Here is an 18,273-nt window from a genome sequence, read left to right as displayed (position 1 = left end):
TGCAAGGGCACTGAAAATTTTACACAGATTTTGGATGACCAGAAGACGACTTCTGCTTGCAGCCAGAAATCAACAGAAGTAACCAGGTACCACTGATTCATTCCTTCCCAACAATATTATAGCTACAGCACTTGTGGATGGTATCATTCCAAAGGGAACAAATTTCACATGTATGGAGCCCAGCCCATATACATCTGGCAGAGCAAGTTGTCATCACTTGCTTCTTGAATGAGGTAATGAACATGTCCTTCAATAGATAAAGGTAATCCTTTGATTCTGTTTCTAGTCTTAATGACACCTTGCAGCCGTTGTTCTATATCAAGGACATGGGTTTTGGCCTGGAAAGAAGAAAAAAAAAAAAGGTACTATTCATGAACTTCCACTTCTCAAAATAAAACCAGTATTTGTTAGGATATGTTTGAAATCGTAATTTAATACAAAATCCAGATGTCTGTACCAGCTACACTGAAAATAAAGGCTACTCTTTTGTTGGGGAAGATGAAACAGGAAAGCCTTATAAATATGATTGCCTGACAAAAGATTTTGAGAATATGAAAACTACAGGCGACATCGAAATGAAAGCCACTTTTGAAATACCAGGTCTTAGTTACTGAACAACTGGAAAACAATGGTATGGCCAACTGAAGGTAATCCCCTCTTGATCGAACAATACCCTCTGCTTGCAGGCAGGTCCAAGGGTCAGAGCAGACCCTACTAGCTCAGCAGAAGGGGTCCAAAGAGTAGTTTTTAGAAGTTAAGATGTAACACTCTATGGTAATATAAGAACTCTTATAGGCTGTATGTAAATGCTATAGGATTTGTATCTTGTATTAGATTGGTTAGTGACAATTAGAATATTCAGTACAGAAGATGATTTACTGTATTGTAACCAGGACTTCACCATTCCATTCTATTCTCATCACTTCTTCTTCACTCTCTTTGCTCTCGCTCTCTCCTTCTCTTACCCGCTTACTCTCTTGCTCTCTTGGGCCTGCTCAGAGCTGCCAGCAGCAGCTCTGAGCAGTGCCCCTATACCCATGCCCTTTGCAATAAACCGCATGTCCCAAGATCTGCCTATAGAGATCTCGTCACCGTCCGTCTCCGTCCATCTCCAACCGTCAGTACAGACTGAACCCCAAAGTCCTACACTCTTTATAGATAAAAATGATGAACAGAGAGATGACAAAGAACAACCAGAGAAATTTTTAAATGAAAGGAAAAAGACAAAGTTTCAATTAGAAAATACGTAATTCGTAACAATAATGGACATTTGACATTTGAATATCTTAGGTTGTGTTTGTTTTAAACTCACCTTTTCATTGACAACTTCTCCAGTTTCATTCACCTGGGCTTTTGTATTCCCTTTAACAGGTTTACTCCATTCCACAAGAGGATCATGGAGAAAAGTCTTTAAGACACTAAATAAATTAAGAAAATTATATCATACATAAAATATATTTAATTTTCAAAACACAAACACTGACAGGAGTCTGTAGTTAGTGCTGAATATTTCTACTGCTTTATATTTAGCTCCATGTCATGGTGAGAGTGAGCTGCAGGATAGGCATATGCTGGAACTGGCATATATATTCCCCAGCAGTTAGTGTTTCACGCGTTTAGACTACAGACAGCTTTTAGGAGTTTGCAGCAAAAGCAGTTGCCATACCTCATCAGAGGCTCCCTTTGATCACGCATCAGCCTCATGGTGACTTCACAGGCTCTTCGGAAGAGACCTTCTGTTCCCATTGGACCCATCCCATTAACCATGTTGTGAGTGAGCCGGAAAGGAACAATTTCCGGAACTTCAAAAGTTTCTCCCTTTACATTGATAAAAAAAGGTATGCCCTGGGTGTTTTAAGCATTATTAAAGAATAACATTTGCAATGGTTTTAGTTTTTTTTCCCCATCTTTGTCAGTGGCAGTTTCCTAGCTGGCAAGAGATGCTTGCTCAGATCCAAGTCCTACTCCGATAAGGGGAAATTACAGTGAGTAAAGGATAACATTATCCAAATAACCTCTTTTTCCCTGTTTTAACACACTAATACAGGGTATAAAATTTTGTTCTTAAATACATATTTATGCTCTTTAGTCTCATTGCAAAATGCTAACTTTTCTAAAATGCAAGTTTGCTTAAAAACATTTTTTTTAAATTAAGTGTTGTATAGGACACTTTAGACTACTTAGAAAGAAACCAGAAGAAATAACCCAACAATATTTCTACTTCACTTATCTGAATTAAAAAGGCCACAAGTCCCACACCAAAAGCATCTTTCAACTGAAACACCAAAATTCCAAATCCCAATCTGGTTGGCAATTTCTGCAGTTTATTTTTATAGAACTGTTGGACTTTTTCTGCTGAATTTGTGTGAGAAAGAACAAGAAACTCTCCACAACAGCAGAATTCTGAATGTAGCAATTGCAGTTTTGTTTAGAGGGTGATGGTGGAGAGAGGAGAATCACAAAAGATAAACAGTCTAAAATTTGGGCTATTTTAGTGTATCCACATCAGATAATCTGATACTGGCTAAATCAAAAAGTTGGTTTTCGCTGAATGCAGCATACAGAATCCTCTGCAGCTCACATTTTCTTTATATACCCCAGGCTTTTTTGTGTATAAATAAGAGACGAGTAAGAGAAAGAACACAGCAGATAGGCTTAAGTAAAAACATGAAAAAACCCCCAAGACAGTAGAAGTTTATAACTTATATGCATATAAAATACAGAGCATGTTCAGCAATTGGCATTTCTCACCTTGTTGAAAAGGCAGTTGAAATCCACATGCACACACTCCCCAGTGAAAGAATCAAACAAGATGTTCTCCCCGTGCCGGTCTCCCAGCCCCAGGATGTACCCCACCATGGACATGACGGCAACGGATCGGCAGTAGGCTGACCTGCTGTTGTACCTGTGGGAATACAGAAGGCACGTCTGAGTCACTGCCTTGGATGAGCTGTCCCTATTCTGTAGTCCCATTAATTCTTCGGGAAATATACAAAGTAGATGTTCTTGAGCCGGTCCAATCCTGGTCACTCACCATGAAGTAGGGTCAGGAAATGTCCTAAGAAACCATTCATGAAAGACGGGAGGATGACGAGGCAGAAGGACCTCTTTGAACATTTTCAGCTTTTCAGGCAAAGGTGCTGACTTTGGAAGCATGTGCTGCCGCAGTTCTTTTCCAGTCATATAGATACCTGCAACAGACTTCCTCATTTAGGCAAAAGAAATCCCCAAACATAAAGCTTTGTATGTGCTATGACAATATGGTAATTTAGAGAAAATAAATGTCTCCATAAAGTTGAAATAAATGATCAAATGAAAAATAATCTATAAACCATGTTGATTGTGGGACACAGGAAAGTTTTTCCCCGAACTTTTATTGCACTGACCAGAAAGCTGCTTTGTTAACAAGAAATTCAAAAGAAATCTGATCTTTTCTCTGGAAAGATGCTGTACTCTTAATCTTGATTCAATTGTATATTATTTTAATTATCTCACTAAATGTAACAGAAATGAAAAATAACAAATCAAATCTAAAGAAAAAGTTCACAGTATTTTTTATTATTCAGTGCTGCACATACATTCCCATGCTGCTGGCACTGCTGCTGAAACAATTTACATCACTGTATGTAAGAAAGTATTGAGATGCATGTGGTATCAGTTCTTGTAAGGAACTTGTTCATTCCGGGCACCAACTCTCTTCCATTTAAGAGCAAAAGTCTACCACTCACATGAATGATTATATATTGCAGATAGTTAAATACATGTGACTACATCTTCCTAGAATTTAGCCCGATTCTTGCCATTTGTTTCATTTACTTATTAAAATACAAGCCCTTTAAAAAGATCTAAAAACTTTTACTATAGTCTAATATTTTTCTTTACCTTTCTCCTTATAAAGTTTTATCAGGATATTTCTTAGACCAGCAGTGTTATTCACCCACTCAATTATGCCACATTCATCATTTAATGGAATCACTGCGTAGGTGCGAATATGGAGCTCTCGCCTACGGGACTCTGCATCTTTTCTTAAGCACTATTCACAAAAGAAAAATGAGATTCACTGATAACACAGATAGGAACAAAATGGATCTATAGCATTTACATTCTATCTATAACTACTTTCCAATCACACAATCTGGAATTTACAAATCTAAGCTTCACAGTCTGCAGTAGGTCAAATGCAAGCAAAATGTGCATCTGTTCTCCAAAGTAAATTTAAAAAAAAAGAGGGTTTTGCAATAAAATAGTCAAACTGCATAACTTGTACATGGCTTAAATCCTTTAAAAGCAGTATTTGAAATAAATCTTTTAGTGTTTCAGAGATGCTGTCATTTGCTTTAACCTCATAGAAGACATGGTACCTTAAGCATATTGTTAAGAGGAAAATACAACCAAAATAAGAGGTATGGCAACACTTTAGTATGAAAAGATTAATTTACCTATTTTTTATAAAATATGTTAGAAATTACTAAATAAGAAATATTAAGCATGACAGCAGAAAGTTTACAGGTATTTGTTTACTGTAAATAACCTGTCCTCTCTATTTTTGCTGGGATAAGCAATTGTTTTGGCAGAATATTGTAATTTGTTATTGTTTCCACAAGTCTGTAACAAGTCATACATTTTCAATTGCTAGTGGTTTTCACTGAAAAAAGGTATTTTGTACCAGTTTTCTTCCAGTGAGCTTTATCCCAAGCTAAATTGGCTTTTTTTTGTTAAATAGCTCAGTGTTCTGTCCTGGTCAATAAGTATAATGCATCTGATTGTCTCATTCATCAAACCTTATTAATAAGGGAGTTGAATTCCATCAGCCGACAGTCTTTTCTTAGATCATCTTTAGGCTTGCACATCATAATGTAAGATTTCCCATCTGAACCTTTCAAGGTGATCTTTTTTGGCTTTTGAAGTGAGGCAAGAATTTCCACCTAAAGAAAAATGAAGTTTTTTACTAACTTCTCTATCGGATTATCCGAAATAAAGTGTGTAATTGTAATAAACCACTGCAACCAATCGTGTTAGCATTCCCATGGTGCTGCAGCACATTAACCTCAGACCAAAACTTTATCTAAGTGCCAAGAGGCCACACCTGCCTCAGGCTGCTGTGACAGAAGCAACTGTTTCCACAAGAGTAATTATGGAATCTCCTATTAGTTCCTCCCATTTCTAGGGAAAACACATATTTGCAGCTACATTTGTTTAACATGAAGTGAAAAAACATGTGCCAACTAGAGCCTTACCGCATCATCAAAGCCTGCAATGTAGGCCCAGCATCCGGGAAAAGGGTCATGGTTAGCATGGGTACCAGGAATTGAAGGAAGAGTCGGTATCATTACAGATTGTAAGGGAATGAGAATTTCACTGAATGTGTGCTCTTCTACTAATCTTTTCAGTGTTTTGAAATGAATATTCATGCTTAATGTTGAGCTGTTTCCATCAACCTTGAAAAAAATGTTGATCAAAGTTAACAATAACATTTAAAATTAACACTTAAAATAATACTGCTGTTTCACATTAACTAATAAATAATAAATGCTTATTGTAATTAAAAAAACCAGCAAGCTACATTGCAAATTAAATAATCCAGAAGTAATATATCTGGCTGTTATGGCAGACTTATTTTTCACTTTGAATATAAATACAGAAAAATGAAAGAATTCATTTAGTTTTACCTTGATTATCAAATTAATTTGTTCATAAGAGCACACTCACCGTATTTTTACAGTAAAACTCTGAAAATTAATGGACATGAATATGTGAAAGTACAAAACAATGTAAAGCCCATGCACTGTGAAACAAGCCATTATGTACTGAAATATTTTACAATGTGCTCGATTGAGAGCTATTTTAAATCTTTTACAACACAGTGTAGTTTCTGCTGAACTGCAGTAATATTACGAAGTAATATAATTATTAATAATAATTAATATCTATGTATAAGCATTAATATGTTATTATTAATATTAATATAATTAATATTATGAATTGGCTAATGAAAGCGATCAGAAGCAGCTTTTGCATTACATTCTTGAATAATCCTATGACACGCATTAATTTATTTTTGTAAGTACCGGTTTGTTGCAGAGTTCCAACAGCTTGTCTGTAAGGCGTGTGGCATCTCCAATAAATTTTCCTAAAGATTCCTTCATGTGAATAGCTCTGTTTAGAATTTCCTTACATCTATTGACACGCATAGGGTAAGAGGACTGAAAAAAAAGGAAAGTTAAAATTTATTAAACAATGAGTTGAAGAATTCCCCCCCCCCCAGTAATTAATTCTTTCCTCTACTTATTGCTTATCATATTTAATATCTGGAGAAGGATGTGCTTCAATTGTGGCACTGTTACTGGGTGTGCGTGGGGGTTATTACTTCTGAAACCATTCTTGGGAGTCCCACAACATAAAGGCCAATATTCGAGAATGTCAATGTATCCTGAATGTTATTTCACCAGACTAAAGAAAGAGCATTCATCATGCTTCCCAGTCTGCTTTGGAATAACCTTACTGCCAAATACTTAGTAGTACATCTATCTACTAAGTTGAGTATAAAACTGAAAGTACTGTAACACAATTAGTAAATGAAACAAAATCTGTTGCTCATAACTACACAATTCATCAGCTATTTGTTATTCAAATTTCCTTTCCTAATATACCATACAAGTTTGGATGCACATTAGCATTCCAATTTGGAACATTTGAACTGTAATATCTGAATTAAGACTGCAATAAAATATTTTGCAGTGATGGCATTGATATCCTCTTCCACAACACTGTATCACAACACTTAAACTCTCAATTCCTTCTTATCAGCTTAGAGTAAAATAGGTTATATTTACATTTCTGAGAAAAGCAGTTTTGTAAACTTAATAAAGGTGTAGCTATACATATCAAAATACCTTGGACACAGCAGTCATCATCCACATTGCTTGCTGTGGATAGGCTAAAAACACTTTAGCAACAATCACCATCAGAACTGCAAAGACTTCATCATGAGAATGGCAGATTCGGGAGATGAGCTGAGAAAAGGCTGTCAGGAACTGGTAAGGTGCCAGGTGATTGGTGTGCTCTGTAATCACCTTGTTTATTTTAGCCAGATCATTTTTCATTTGAACACGTTCTGAACGACCAGCTGAAAAATAAAAGGAAAAGACTATGTTCCTGGTTTTCCCCACTGGAAATGGAAAGTCATTTAAACCAAGCCTATAGAATAATAGCAATTTTCATAAGCCAAAAAAACCTGAAGGCAACAAAAAAGCTCCTACTGTAAAGTTCTTTTTAACACAGCATACAGTGACTGAATACATATGCTATTTAACTAAGCAGAATACCAGGCAATTAAAAGCTCTCTTTACACTCTTAAAATTACTTCTCTAAAATGATACAATGGCATAGAACAAACTAAAAACACTCCATGTATTTGCCTGATAAAAGGATTCCAATGTTCTTTAGTGGAGAGGAAATGAAGAAAGTCTTTCCATTGGATGAAATTAGCACATCTGCTCCGATCTCCACCCCTGCACCTGAGGGCCCAGCATGAGTTTCACAGCAGCACCTCAGAGAGCAGGACCTGATGTGCCTGCAGCCAAACACAGTTGACCTAAGTGTGTAGAATGAGGACAAGATCAAGGAGCACAACTGTCTGCTTCACTCCAGACCTGCAAGCAATGTTTACAATTTTCATTTGTACCAAGATCTCCCACCCAAAATGCATCTGTGGTGTTAGTTTCACATGCCTTCCTGCTCCCTGCCTACAAGATTTTTTTTTCCCCTTCATTTCAGTAAAATGAGGGGTAAAATTTCAGTCAAATTCCGAGTGGAACCAAAACAAATTGAAAAAAAGCCCCAAAGCCTAACACTTTACTGTAGCAAGTGCATACAAAACTACTACTCATCACTCATGAGACGACTCAAAAATGGTGACCAAGGGCATGCAAGGATTTTCCCTATATGTATTTAATGACTTCAGTTACCCAAGGAACAATGCTGTCTCATTATATTATTTTTAAAATCTGGAGGATTTAATTAAAATAATTAATACTCTCCTGCATATTAACATCCCGTATTTAACAAGAATAGTAGTACTTTCTTGTTTCCATATAGCCTCAGGCAATAAATCTAAACAAAGAACTGCAATTATACTTCACTGTTCTTTCAATCATCTATTCAAAAGAATGACATGGGAACTATGTACTGGGAAAAAATGTTCTACCTTTATCACATTCATATGCTTTTGCTCCAAAGTCCAGCCATAAAGACAGCATTCTTGGCATTGACTGATAGATGAATTGGTTTCCATACTGTAGAGACCTGTGATTACACATTTAAATCAAAGTATGTTAATGATGTATATTAGAAGTAAGAAAAATTTTACATTCATATTTAACATTCCATTCTAACTTTAGAAATTTATGTCAGCATTTTAATGCATCTGCAACAACCAAAAATATACAAAGGGTTTGTTTTTACTACTCAAAACCACAGATGAAACAATTAACTGTCCGACAGAAGACAGACAATTGTTTAGTGAAAAAAATTAATTAGGTATGAAAAAAAAAAGGAAGCACGCAGTATTTTGTTTTACAATACTGCATAAAAATTTGAGTCAGTCTGAATTGGTGAAAGACAATATATTCCTACAGAAATGTTTTTTCCCAGTATAATAATCATCCTTCTATAGAAACTAAGCAAAGTTCCCCTCTAACCTGCCAAAGTGATGAACTATGTATCTAATCAGATCTCCTTGTTTTTCCATCTTGTTGTCAGTTACCATCGGCATTAATTTATCATAGTACTTTGCAAGATAAAAATGTCCATCTTCCCATTCTGGCAAGAAAACTGTAACATCCTGCAACAAAATCAAAATGAGATAATTACTTTTGAGAGGATGCTAACTTAAAAATAAAAAATAAAAAAATTATTCTCAAGAAACAAGCATCTTGTATTAGTTACATTGTGCAGAGTACATGCAAAAAAAAGTATTAATTCTTAACCCTGTAACTCCAAAAATTCTAACTTTGCCTCAAGATAATTGCCTCTACAAGCTAGAAGTCTTTTGGCTTTGAATACCTTTTGGGTTTGGAGACAGCAAGACAATTCAAGACAGAATGATATGGGATTCCTGAACTAGGAAAGATCACACTTTCATTAAAATCAGGTTCCTGATCCTAATAAACTCAGTACTGAGTTTCTTAGAGCTTTTTGAAAAGTGAAACAGCAGGATGTTAACAGTTGGACCCGATGATCCTTCTGACCTAAATGAATCTATGATTCCACATTTTTCACGTTTCTGTTCTCCTTCTACATCATGATGTTTAAAAGAAAAACAAAAAATTGTGTGACGTATCAGAAAAGAGGTAAGTTGGTGAGAGGCACATCCCTTCTCTAGTAACACTGGTTTCTTTCCTGTGCCAATACTTAGCAGAGAGTTCTGAGCATTAGTGTTTCCGTAAAATCCAAAGAAATTTCATTTGTTTTCATTATTTCAACCTTCATTTGATTTAATACATTTACAGATCTAAGTGACTGTTACAAAGTATGTTATTTAGTAAGACAGCAGTAACAGTAACAGTATCAAATGCCAAAACTTGGATAGGAGACATGCTGCTTTTAAGGAAACATAAACATGTACATCTCCCACTGTTTTAGGAGGCAATATTAATCAATGCCAAAAAGTATTTCACAGGCATCACAAGATGAAGCATGCAGTGCTGTATTGTTCAAGAAGAACATACCAGCTGTCCCTTTTCCTAGTTCTTCAGAGACTGGAAGCATATTTAAAGCACAGTTACAAGTCACTATCAGAGAGAGAAATAACACTGAAGAGTAGTGCAATGTATCACCAAGTCAACTTTGTGTATTTGGAGTAGTCCACATTTTAGTGAGGAATTCTAATCTGTGTAAGCATGAGAAAAAAGCCATGCTTCTTTAACTTGTTTATTTTAAAACAATTATATGAAGTATTTGTAGCTGTCACTGATGAGAACTGTACTGATGTGTTACATTAAACCTGGTTAAGACAGTAAAATCTTTACAGGAACTGCTTCCCTCCTACACACTGATGCACTATTTAATCCCATTTATGTTATATTTGACATCATCAGGAGCAGAATGACAGCTTACTTAAGGAATACATTATTATTCAAAGCTCCTGCCTTGTTAACAGTAGTATTCCAGATTACCTTATACTTTTTCATCACTGCGTTGCTTTCAAAGTTAGCAGTTTCTTCCATAAATCTGCCCACTAGCAGCATTGCCCGACCATGGATGAGCTGATTTTTGCTATTGCAGGGTGCTTTATTTTCAGGGAAACATAACTCCACCCCCTTCTGGAGAACAATTAGTGCTTCATGAACCTCACCCTAAGGGGAAGACAGAAAACATCTTATATACTTTAAATAAGAGAAATGCAAAACCTCCCTCTTACAGTTGTTATTAAGGCAAAGCTATGACTCCAAGTGTGTTCTAGGCCATTCTGGCTGTGGTAACTGAATATTACTGACTTCAAATGCTTCTTGTATTTCCTTGTTATCTCAGCATTGTTGCGCCTTTAGGTGTATCACAATAATTGCCCTCATGTTTGCTGCCTACTGCTATTAGTTAAAAGGAAACAAATTAAGGAGAGGTCTACTATTAACACAATTTAAATTTGGCTGTTTTGAAAGAGGCAGGTAATGCACCAGTTTTATACGAAGGTGCCAGAAAGGTCAGTGCATACAGAAAAGGGCTATGCATACAGAAAAGGGCTGACCAGAAGCTGGAGGATCAGCTGCAATGTGTTCATAGTCCCAACTGACATATCTTGTTTTACATATGCTGATTTTGTGCCATTTTTTTCTTGAAGAAAACTAAAAATATTATTTTCTTGCATTAAAGAAATTAAATTCCATTTTTGTTTTCCTTACCTTGGACCAGAGCCACTTTGCTCTTTCTACATAAAGTTCTGAGAGCGTCGATTCTCCAGCATTCAGCAGAGCATTATAGGCAGTCTGGTGATGACCAGCTTTCCTTGCAACTCTAGCACTCTGAAGCCAACACTGACCAACAAGCTCACTGTAATCCTGACTGCAAAGACATTTTTGCAGAAAATGAAACATTTCTATTATAAATGCTAGAAAATCTGAAGTAAATATCACAATGTGTTGAAACACAAGTTGAATTTCTTAATAAGCTATATACTACATAATAATAATTTAAAACTATTTTAATACATTTGTTTCACCCTTGTTTCCATTTAGGCCTAGAAACAAATACACCTTCTTCCCGTTTCTTGCTTCTCTTTCCTATAGATACCACTTTTCCTCTCTATTTTGAAGGTACATAATATTTGAGGACTACTTTTGTCTACAAGAAATTTCCAGTTTTATCTTCTCTCTTCTTACACATATGGAAACACAGAGTATTACTGAGAATACAAAATAGACAAGAAACAGTCACATCCTCACCTTTTACTGAGACTAAGCAAAGCCCTTCTCAGTGCTAAAATGGGTTCTTTTGCTCTGTAAGAGTTTTGGGTCATTTCAATGCGAGCACACCAATTCAGGGAATCTCTACTGTGGTCACCATCTGGTTGCTGAAACATTGGCCCAAGACTGTGTTCCAACTCACACAGCATATGCAACCTTTGTTAGCAAAATAAAGGAAAAAAAGTGTTGAAAATTGATTGCTGTCTGAGATACATGCAAATTTTACAGAGTTTTTTGCCATTTACTTTCTAAAAATCTGTCTCTGTAAATAATGTCATCCAGTAAGATTTATTCTAAAAGCAAAAATGCAGCAAAAGCAAGCACACAACATAAAGGATTTGTAAACTGATTAGTTATTTCCTTAATATTCCTTTGCCAAGCTGCTGAACAGAGACAATGTAGATCACTTGGACAGGAAGTCGATCTTTAGAAAGACTATTTCTGTCCATTACTTTCAGCAGTAATTCTTCAGAAAGTCTAGTATTTTCAACAAATCCCATTTTAAAAGCAATGTACTTTTACTTAAAGTGAAGTTATTCCATTTATTTAAAAATACCATTACTGTTATTATCTGTCACTGTAAAGATGGAAAGCTGAGTGGTTGTAAATGCCCCAGTTCTCACTGGCAGAGAGCAGTGGGTACAAATGTAGTGGGTACATCTGACAGAGAAACAGTGACTCTTGGAAGGCTTCCAAGTAGCCTGGATCAATGGCTAAAGGAAACTACTTTGAAACATTTCTTTCTCAATACTCAAACTTCTTTTCCCAAACAACACTGGAGAAATTACCAACATAAAATAGAATTAAGAAGTAAAACACACACTTCAACTGGCTTCAGGCAACATCTTGCCAAAAGGGTGCACTTAAAGTGCCGAAGAAGTATTAAGTCTTTTTATTCAAAAAGGCTACTCACGTTTTAGTCTACTACAGCCAAATTAGAAGTCTAAGTAGAAAAGTAGAACTACCAAAAGGGATATGGTTTAATTCTTACTGCTCTTTCTTGATAAAAAAGGGAGCGCTTTTCAGTCTCCATATGGACCAAAAGAAATGCTCTTAAACTAATGGAGTTACTGGCCTATTTGTACTACTTCAAGCATGGAATTAAATTGCTGATTTTTATTACCTGACATTTACATTAGCTTGCTAGCTGATTTTGAAAGACTATACCCCATAGTACTATTGTGAAAGTTTTCCATGGAGGAGAAATATAAATTCCTAATTAATCAAAGGTTTTCAGTTGGATGAATTGAAAAAAAAAATAGGTGACAAAAAATGCACACCAGTACCATGTACTGTTGAAATGCAAAATTATTGCTGCTGCATACTTGATTATGTGATTTCTGAATTTTAAAATAGTGACATGAAAATGAGAAACCTGATAATGTGTTCATATCCTCGCTGATAGGATCCTCTTTCGAAGCTCGCTGCTGAAAGGGGCACAATCTGTTCTGCTCGAACAACCTTGAGCGTCTCATAAAAAGCTGCTTCATTTTTCTTTTTGGCTGATAATAATAAATGTCCCAGTCTGACACTCCAAGTAGTGGACTTTGCATCTTTGGGGAGAAAAAGAAGACTCTGCTTCCTTAAGCAGCTTAACCTGAATGTGCTAATTCGTCTTAACATACTACTGGAAAAATAACGTTATCTCAGATCTAAGTTACACTGTATAATTCAACTCCACAATCCACCCAGCCAAACAGACCCAAAATATACATGCACTCCAAACTTCTGCTCAAAGACTGTCCAGGTTACAATCAAATACAGTTACAAAACCCAGAAGACAGACAGAACCAACCTGCCTACCAGTAAAATCCAAGACAAACGACAACAGCTGCCCCTTGATTCAAGATGATTAAACTAAAACATATAATTGTTCAGAAATGCAATGAAGTATTAATACTTTTTATATAATAATAACTTACCTGAAGCCAAATAATTTTCCAGTAAATCCCATTGTGACAGTTTCCAGGCTGCTTCCACTCTGTAAGTGTTCAATTCAGAAATCCATTCAGACCTATTAAAAGAAAGAAAAGGCAATAAAATTTTGTGCTGTCTCCTCTCAGTATGTTAATCCTACATTATATTAGCAAATGTTCTTTATATAAAACTTGTCTTACTTGAAAAGAGGCAAGATAAGCTTGCTTCTAATGAGAGTCAGCAAAATCAAAGGACGTGCACTGGTAACAAAAGAGTTGTACAACATGATCCCATAAATGCAATCTCCAAAGAGTGTATTTCACTTCTGTGGTACACATCAAAACCTACCATCTTTTAATCCATTTACCTATTAGACTACAGAATACCAATGGAATCAGTAACATGGGAAACAATGAAAAAATTCTATCTAAGAAATTAAAGCACATACCAACACTGCTCAGAGTGCAGACAAAAACTACAAAAATTTCTAGACTTCTTGAAATAAATCATTTATAGATAAAACACTCAAATTTTTCTAGCTTCACACTGCTAATTCAATTACGTTTAATAAGCCTGAAATGTTTGATAATGAGCAGAAGTAGTTACTGAGACAGAGATTTATACCAGAGCTTCATATTATTCAAATAAAATGTGTATTAGATGTTTACAGTACCTGTTTGCAAGCACTCCATTGACCTGCGTAATTACAGTAGATAACTGACCAAGGCCTAACATGGACTTCACTACACCATGATAGTGAATAATCTAGAAATAGGGAAAAAACCAAAACAACAAATGAAAACCCCACATATACACATTAATGAAATTCATCGCAGCCTGAAGGAAGAAATATGCCCATTTGGGTGCTTTTTAGAATACAAAAAAGCATAACTAATTGCACCAGAAGTTAAATGAACATTCAAAAAATCCAGTAAGAGATTTGTTTCACTTCATAAGATACTTCCAACAGCAATAATGATTTAGCAGCTGCTACAACACTTAGATTCCTAGTTTACTTAAATATTCTAAAGAGGTTTCCTCGCCTTAGTCTTCTGTGAGCTAATAAGATTAAAAATAATAATTATATTTATTTAAAGAAAAAAAAAAGTTTTCTATTTACCTGATCAGGTTCCAGTTGGATAGCCCTATCATAGCAGGCTGTTGCATCTCTTAACAAGCCAATACTTTCATGTTCAAGGATTTGTTCTTTGAGAGATGGCTCTGCCTTCCGAATGGCGCTCACCCCAGCCACTCCATCTGGCTCGTGCATAGCAGCATACAACTTCTTTATTCAAACAGAATTGGACATGGCCATTAAAACCAATAATTTGTTTTATAGATAATGTGCAAAATCACACAACTTCTTGAACATGGAGCACACACTACCCTGTAGGACTTGGTAGCAATAAACTTTCATGGAAGATGTCAGTTTTGCTGGGCTCCTTCCAAAGTTGAGCCCTACTTTTGCCTGGAATACAGTAATACTTACGTTCTCATACTATAGAGTACTACATGAAGCTACCTGAAACCATCTGTATGCAGAGCAAAGTAAATATCCTACTATTACCTGATAGCATAAAGATGAAGATTACTTTAGGTGAAAAAGCAACATACTAAGTTTTTTTAAATTTGAAATGTCACTGAGGTATATAAACCATTGGGAACCACAAACAGGATTATCCCAGAGGTTAAATTACTTCTCGAAACTAATTTATATAATTTGAAACACCTTTAGCATTGGCTCTTTTTCTACTTTAGAATAAGCCACTTGGAATTTCTTCAAATGTGCTTTGGCTTTTTTTTTTTTTTTTGTTATTATAGTTGGCTGTATTTTCTGACAAAAGGCACAGAGCCAACTTCAAAGCAATAAATGTTATCAACAAACTGACATTTAATTATTTTCGGGATTTTACTATACACTAGAAAGCTACTCATTCCTTTTCATATAAAAAGCATGCCAAGCAAGAGAAAGTACTAAATATGCTGAAACACAGATGACTAAATGCTTGTATCCATCTTTTCTTCTTCCCACCACAATGAAGAATTTGACCAAGCTTTATTCATCATATACATTTTCATTTTAAAATAAAAACAAAAACCAAAAAGAACTTCAGAACCTGAAGAAATCCAAGATGTTCCTGAATATTTTGTTTCTTCTCTGTGATAAATGATTCAAAGTGCATCACAGCCCTTGTGTAAGCCTTGGAGCGAAAGGAGGCCACAGCCAGTGTATCCTGAGGAATAAGGTCTAGAAAACGTGTCACATTTTGATATTCTTCATAGTCCTCACTTGATGCTATTGAAAAAAGACATATTAAAAAGTCTGTCAATTGAGGTTTCATTTATGAGAATAATTTATGCATCAAAATTTAATTAACTCATGGAACAGTTTAGTAAGATAACTGTACTAATTTAAGAACATGGTTTTCTCTTCTGTCAACAACAATTTATTTAAAGCAATTCTGGTGAACTTCGTACATCTTGCAATACAGCACAGAATATTATATATTATATATAATATTACATATAATATTCAGTTAAACTGAATTTTTAGAGAACTATCAAGAAATTAACACTTCATTGTTCAAATTTTAAATCTGTATTTCTTGCAACAGCCATTCAGAACAAGGCATTTGGGGTGGAAATCACAGTATGATATTAAGAAACCATAAAACAGATTACATATTATACTAATACAGCATTTGTAAATGGTCATAATGTAAAGCTGCAAACATAAATAAAATACTTCTTTGAATAATGTTAATGCCATTTTAAATAAAATAAGCATCACTCACTTTTTAGATCACTTCTGTCTTTGCTACACTTGCCAGCATTTTTCTCAGCAATGAGTATTTGAAACTTATGTCTAGCCCACTGAGTGAGATGATCAAGCATGGAGAACACTGTCTGTGTGCTCAGCTGACTCAGATCAGATGTGCTGTCTTCAAGTCTCCTGCTGGACTGGTCATCGTGTTTCAGAACAGCCATGATCTCCATGTAAACCTACGCAAAGGTAAAAGACACAAGTGTCACACCAGCAGCAAAACAGTAGGAAACAGCAATTAACACAAAAGTCAAACTAAAATACCAGATACTTTAAATGAATATTTTAGATACTTTAAATGTATATTTTAATAATTTGGGGCTTATTTTCATGATCTTGTTGTCCCATAATCTCAAAAGGAAGAAATGGCAAACCAAGTGGCAGCTGTTGTCAAGGGGTTCCATACAGGGAGGAAGCCTTTAAGTTTCAAGATACAATAAATGCTACTGCACCTCTTCTACAAACACAATACTTCAAGATTTTGTATGAACAAAGTTATCTAGTGGTTATTAGATCACAGATGAATTTTTTTGCTTATGTTTAGGTAAATAACATGACAAAATATCTGTTTCTGTTTGTTTTAGTCCACAAAATATGAGTTAACATACAGAACAGATGCTTATTGTGGATGTACTTGCTCACAGAAGAAAAATCATCACACGCCTCTACACACCCACAGTGTTTAAACACAGGTGTTTTAGCTGTGAAATTTCAAATTAATTGAATGCAGGTTATACTTTTCACTATCTTCTACTTCCTTTGTTTCATCCAGGACATGCTTACAAAAGAGTCCTTGCAAACTTGCATGTCTCTGTACATAGATGTGCTGCTCCCAGTAAAAATGGCAGCACATGGGCACATGCACTGACAGCTCAAGCAAACTGAAGGAAAGCAAGACGACTTCTCTCCCGCTCCTGCTTTGCTACAACACATCTAGGAATCCTGCTCCACATGAATCTGGTAGCTAAATAGTTTATCCACTGAAACTGTAATTGTATGCAAAAGAGAAGAAAAAAATGTAAGCCTGAATTCTTGGAATTATATGAATTCAATTTATTGGTTGTTTTTGTTGCACACTTCCTCTTTGTACCACTCCAGCTCTTGATGTTACTGCAGTCATTATTAACTACATAATATCTCATCCTAGACCCAACTGAACAAATCGATGGAAACCCACAGAAAAGCAGTTCCAACACAAACTTGTATGAGTATATTCAAAATCCTGTCAGAAAATTTATATTATTAATACACAAAAAGGAGTTTAACACCTAAACAATTTATTCATGTAGGTCTATATAATACTGCAGAGCTGGGCAGCTCTTAGGAAGAACAGCTCCTGACCATTCCTGTGAAAAACATTACCATCTTATACATCTCACCTCTTGTTGATCCTCTTGACTGCATCCCAACAAAACATAGACAAGGATGTGTGGAAGGAGATAAATTGTCACTTTATAGTCATTTTTCATCATAATACTGCAGCAATCAAAAACTTTTCTGGCAAGATCATGTCGTACCTATAGAAAAATATTATTTCCAGGAAAAGCATCATTACAAAAGTGCAAATGCCTGAACACTTAATAGATTTCCTTTTGTTGACGAACACAAATTCTAGTCCACCCAGTAATTTTAAGATACTTGTCTCCTACAGAAGGTTCATCAGACTTAAATCTGCAACAGGGATGCCAGATGGTAGCTGCTATTACAGGTAGCAACTGCTGATAGCACAAAAGACAGGTAAGCACTGCTTACATTTCCACTTTTCCATGTTTTTTACACCATTGTGAACTTGCACTGGCCATAGAAAAACAACCTTAAGGCTGAGTCTACCACTACACTCAGCCTCTCTTCTGCCCTTAAAAGCCTGTAGAAAGTAGGAAATTATTAAGACATTAAACTCTTCTCTGTCTGAAAGAGGACAGTGTAGTTACTGAGCTACTGCAATTTAATTCGCTTCTTACACTGGTTGATTTGGAAGTGACATTTTTGGTCGGTCACTTAGATATTGGAAAGGGAAAAGAAAAAGAAGATATAAGTACTTTTTATTTGCTGGGATTATGGAGCTACAGGGAA

At 35.5% G+C, this 18,273-nt stretch overlaps 1 protein-coding gene across 1 annotated transcript in view; it reads right to left on the bottom strand.

Annotated features, from left to right (window-relative positions):
* Nucleotides 1-6: 6 nt before the first annotated feature.
* ATR (ATR serine/threonine kinase) overlaps nucleotides 7-18,273 on the bottom strand; it is a gene marked incomplete at its 5' end in the record, with an annotated part of 38,220 nt that continues 19,953 nt past the window's right edge. The window contains 22 exons of the mRNA XM_017726399.1: nucleotides 7-338; nucleotides 1,313-1,418; nucleotides 1,667-1,818; nucleotides 2,752-2,905; nucleotides 3,035-3,191; nucleotides 3,883-4,033; nucleotides 4,782-4,925; nucleotides 5,238-5,438; nucleotides 6,069-6,203; nucleotides 6,894-7,126; nucleotides 8,207-8,304; nucleotides 8,700-8,842; nucleotides 10,176-10,355; nucleotides 10,899-11,058; nucleotides 11,439-11,615; nucleotides 12,835-13,012; nucleotides 13,382-13,473; nucleotides 14,050-14,141; nucleotides 14,497-14,661; nucleotides 15,494-15,672; nucleotides 16,172-16,379; nucleotides 17,580-17,717. Of these exons, the coding sequence (XP_017581888.1) occupies nucleotides 165-338; nucleotides 1,313-1,418; nucleotides 1,667-1,818; nucleotides 2,752-2,905; nucleotides 3,035-3,191; nucleotides 3,883-4,033; nucleotides 4,782-4,925; nucleotides 5,238-5,438; nucleotides 6,069-6,203; nucleotides 6,894-7,126; nucleotides 8,207-8,304; nucleotides 8,700-8,842; nucleotides 10,176-10,355; nucleotides 10,899-11,058; nucleotides 11,439-11,615; nucleotides 12,835-13,012; nucleotides 13,382-13,473; nucleotides 14,050-14,141; nucleotides 14,497-14,661; nucleotides 15,494-15,672; nucleotides 16,172-16,379; nucleotides 17,580-17,717 (3,417 nt within the window). The remainder of the gene's footprint in view (nucleotides 339-1,312; nucleotides 1,419-1,666; nucleotides 1,819-2,751; nucleotides 2,906-3,034; nucleotides 3,192-3,882; nucleotides 4,034-4,781; nucleotides 4,926-5,237; nucleotides 5,439-6,068; nucleotides 6,204-6,893; nucleotides 7,127-8,206; nucleotides 8,305-8,699; nucleotides 8,843-10,175; nucleotides 10,356-10,898; nucleotides 11,059-11,438; nucleotides 11,616-12,834; nucleotides 13,013-13,381; nucleotides 13,474-14,049; nucleotides 14,142-14,496; nucleotides 14,662-15,493; nucleotides 15,673-16,171; nucleotides 16,380-17,579; nucleotides 17,718-18,273) is intronic.

This window comes from Corvus brachyrhynchos, unplaced genomic scaffold (assembly GCF_000691975.1).
Source record: "Corvus brachyrhynchos isolate BGI_N302 unplaced genomic scaffold, ASM69197v1 scaffold221, whole genome shotgun sequence".
NCBI lineage: Eukaryota > Metazoa > Chordata > Aves > Passeriformes > Corvidae > Corvus > Corvus brachyrhynchos.
This window is presented reverse-complemented; position numbering and strand designations above follow the sequence as displayed.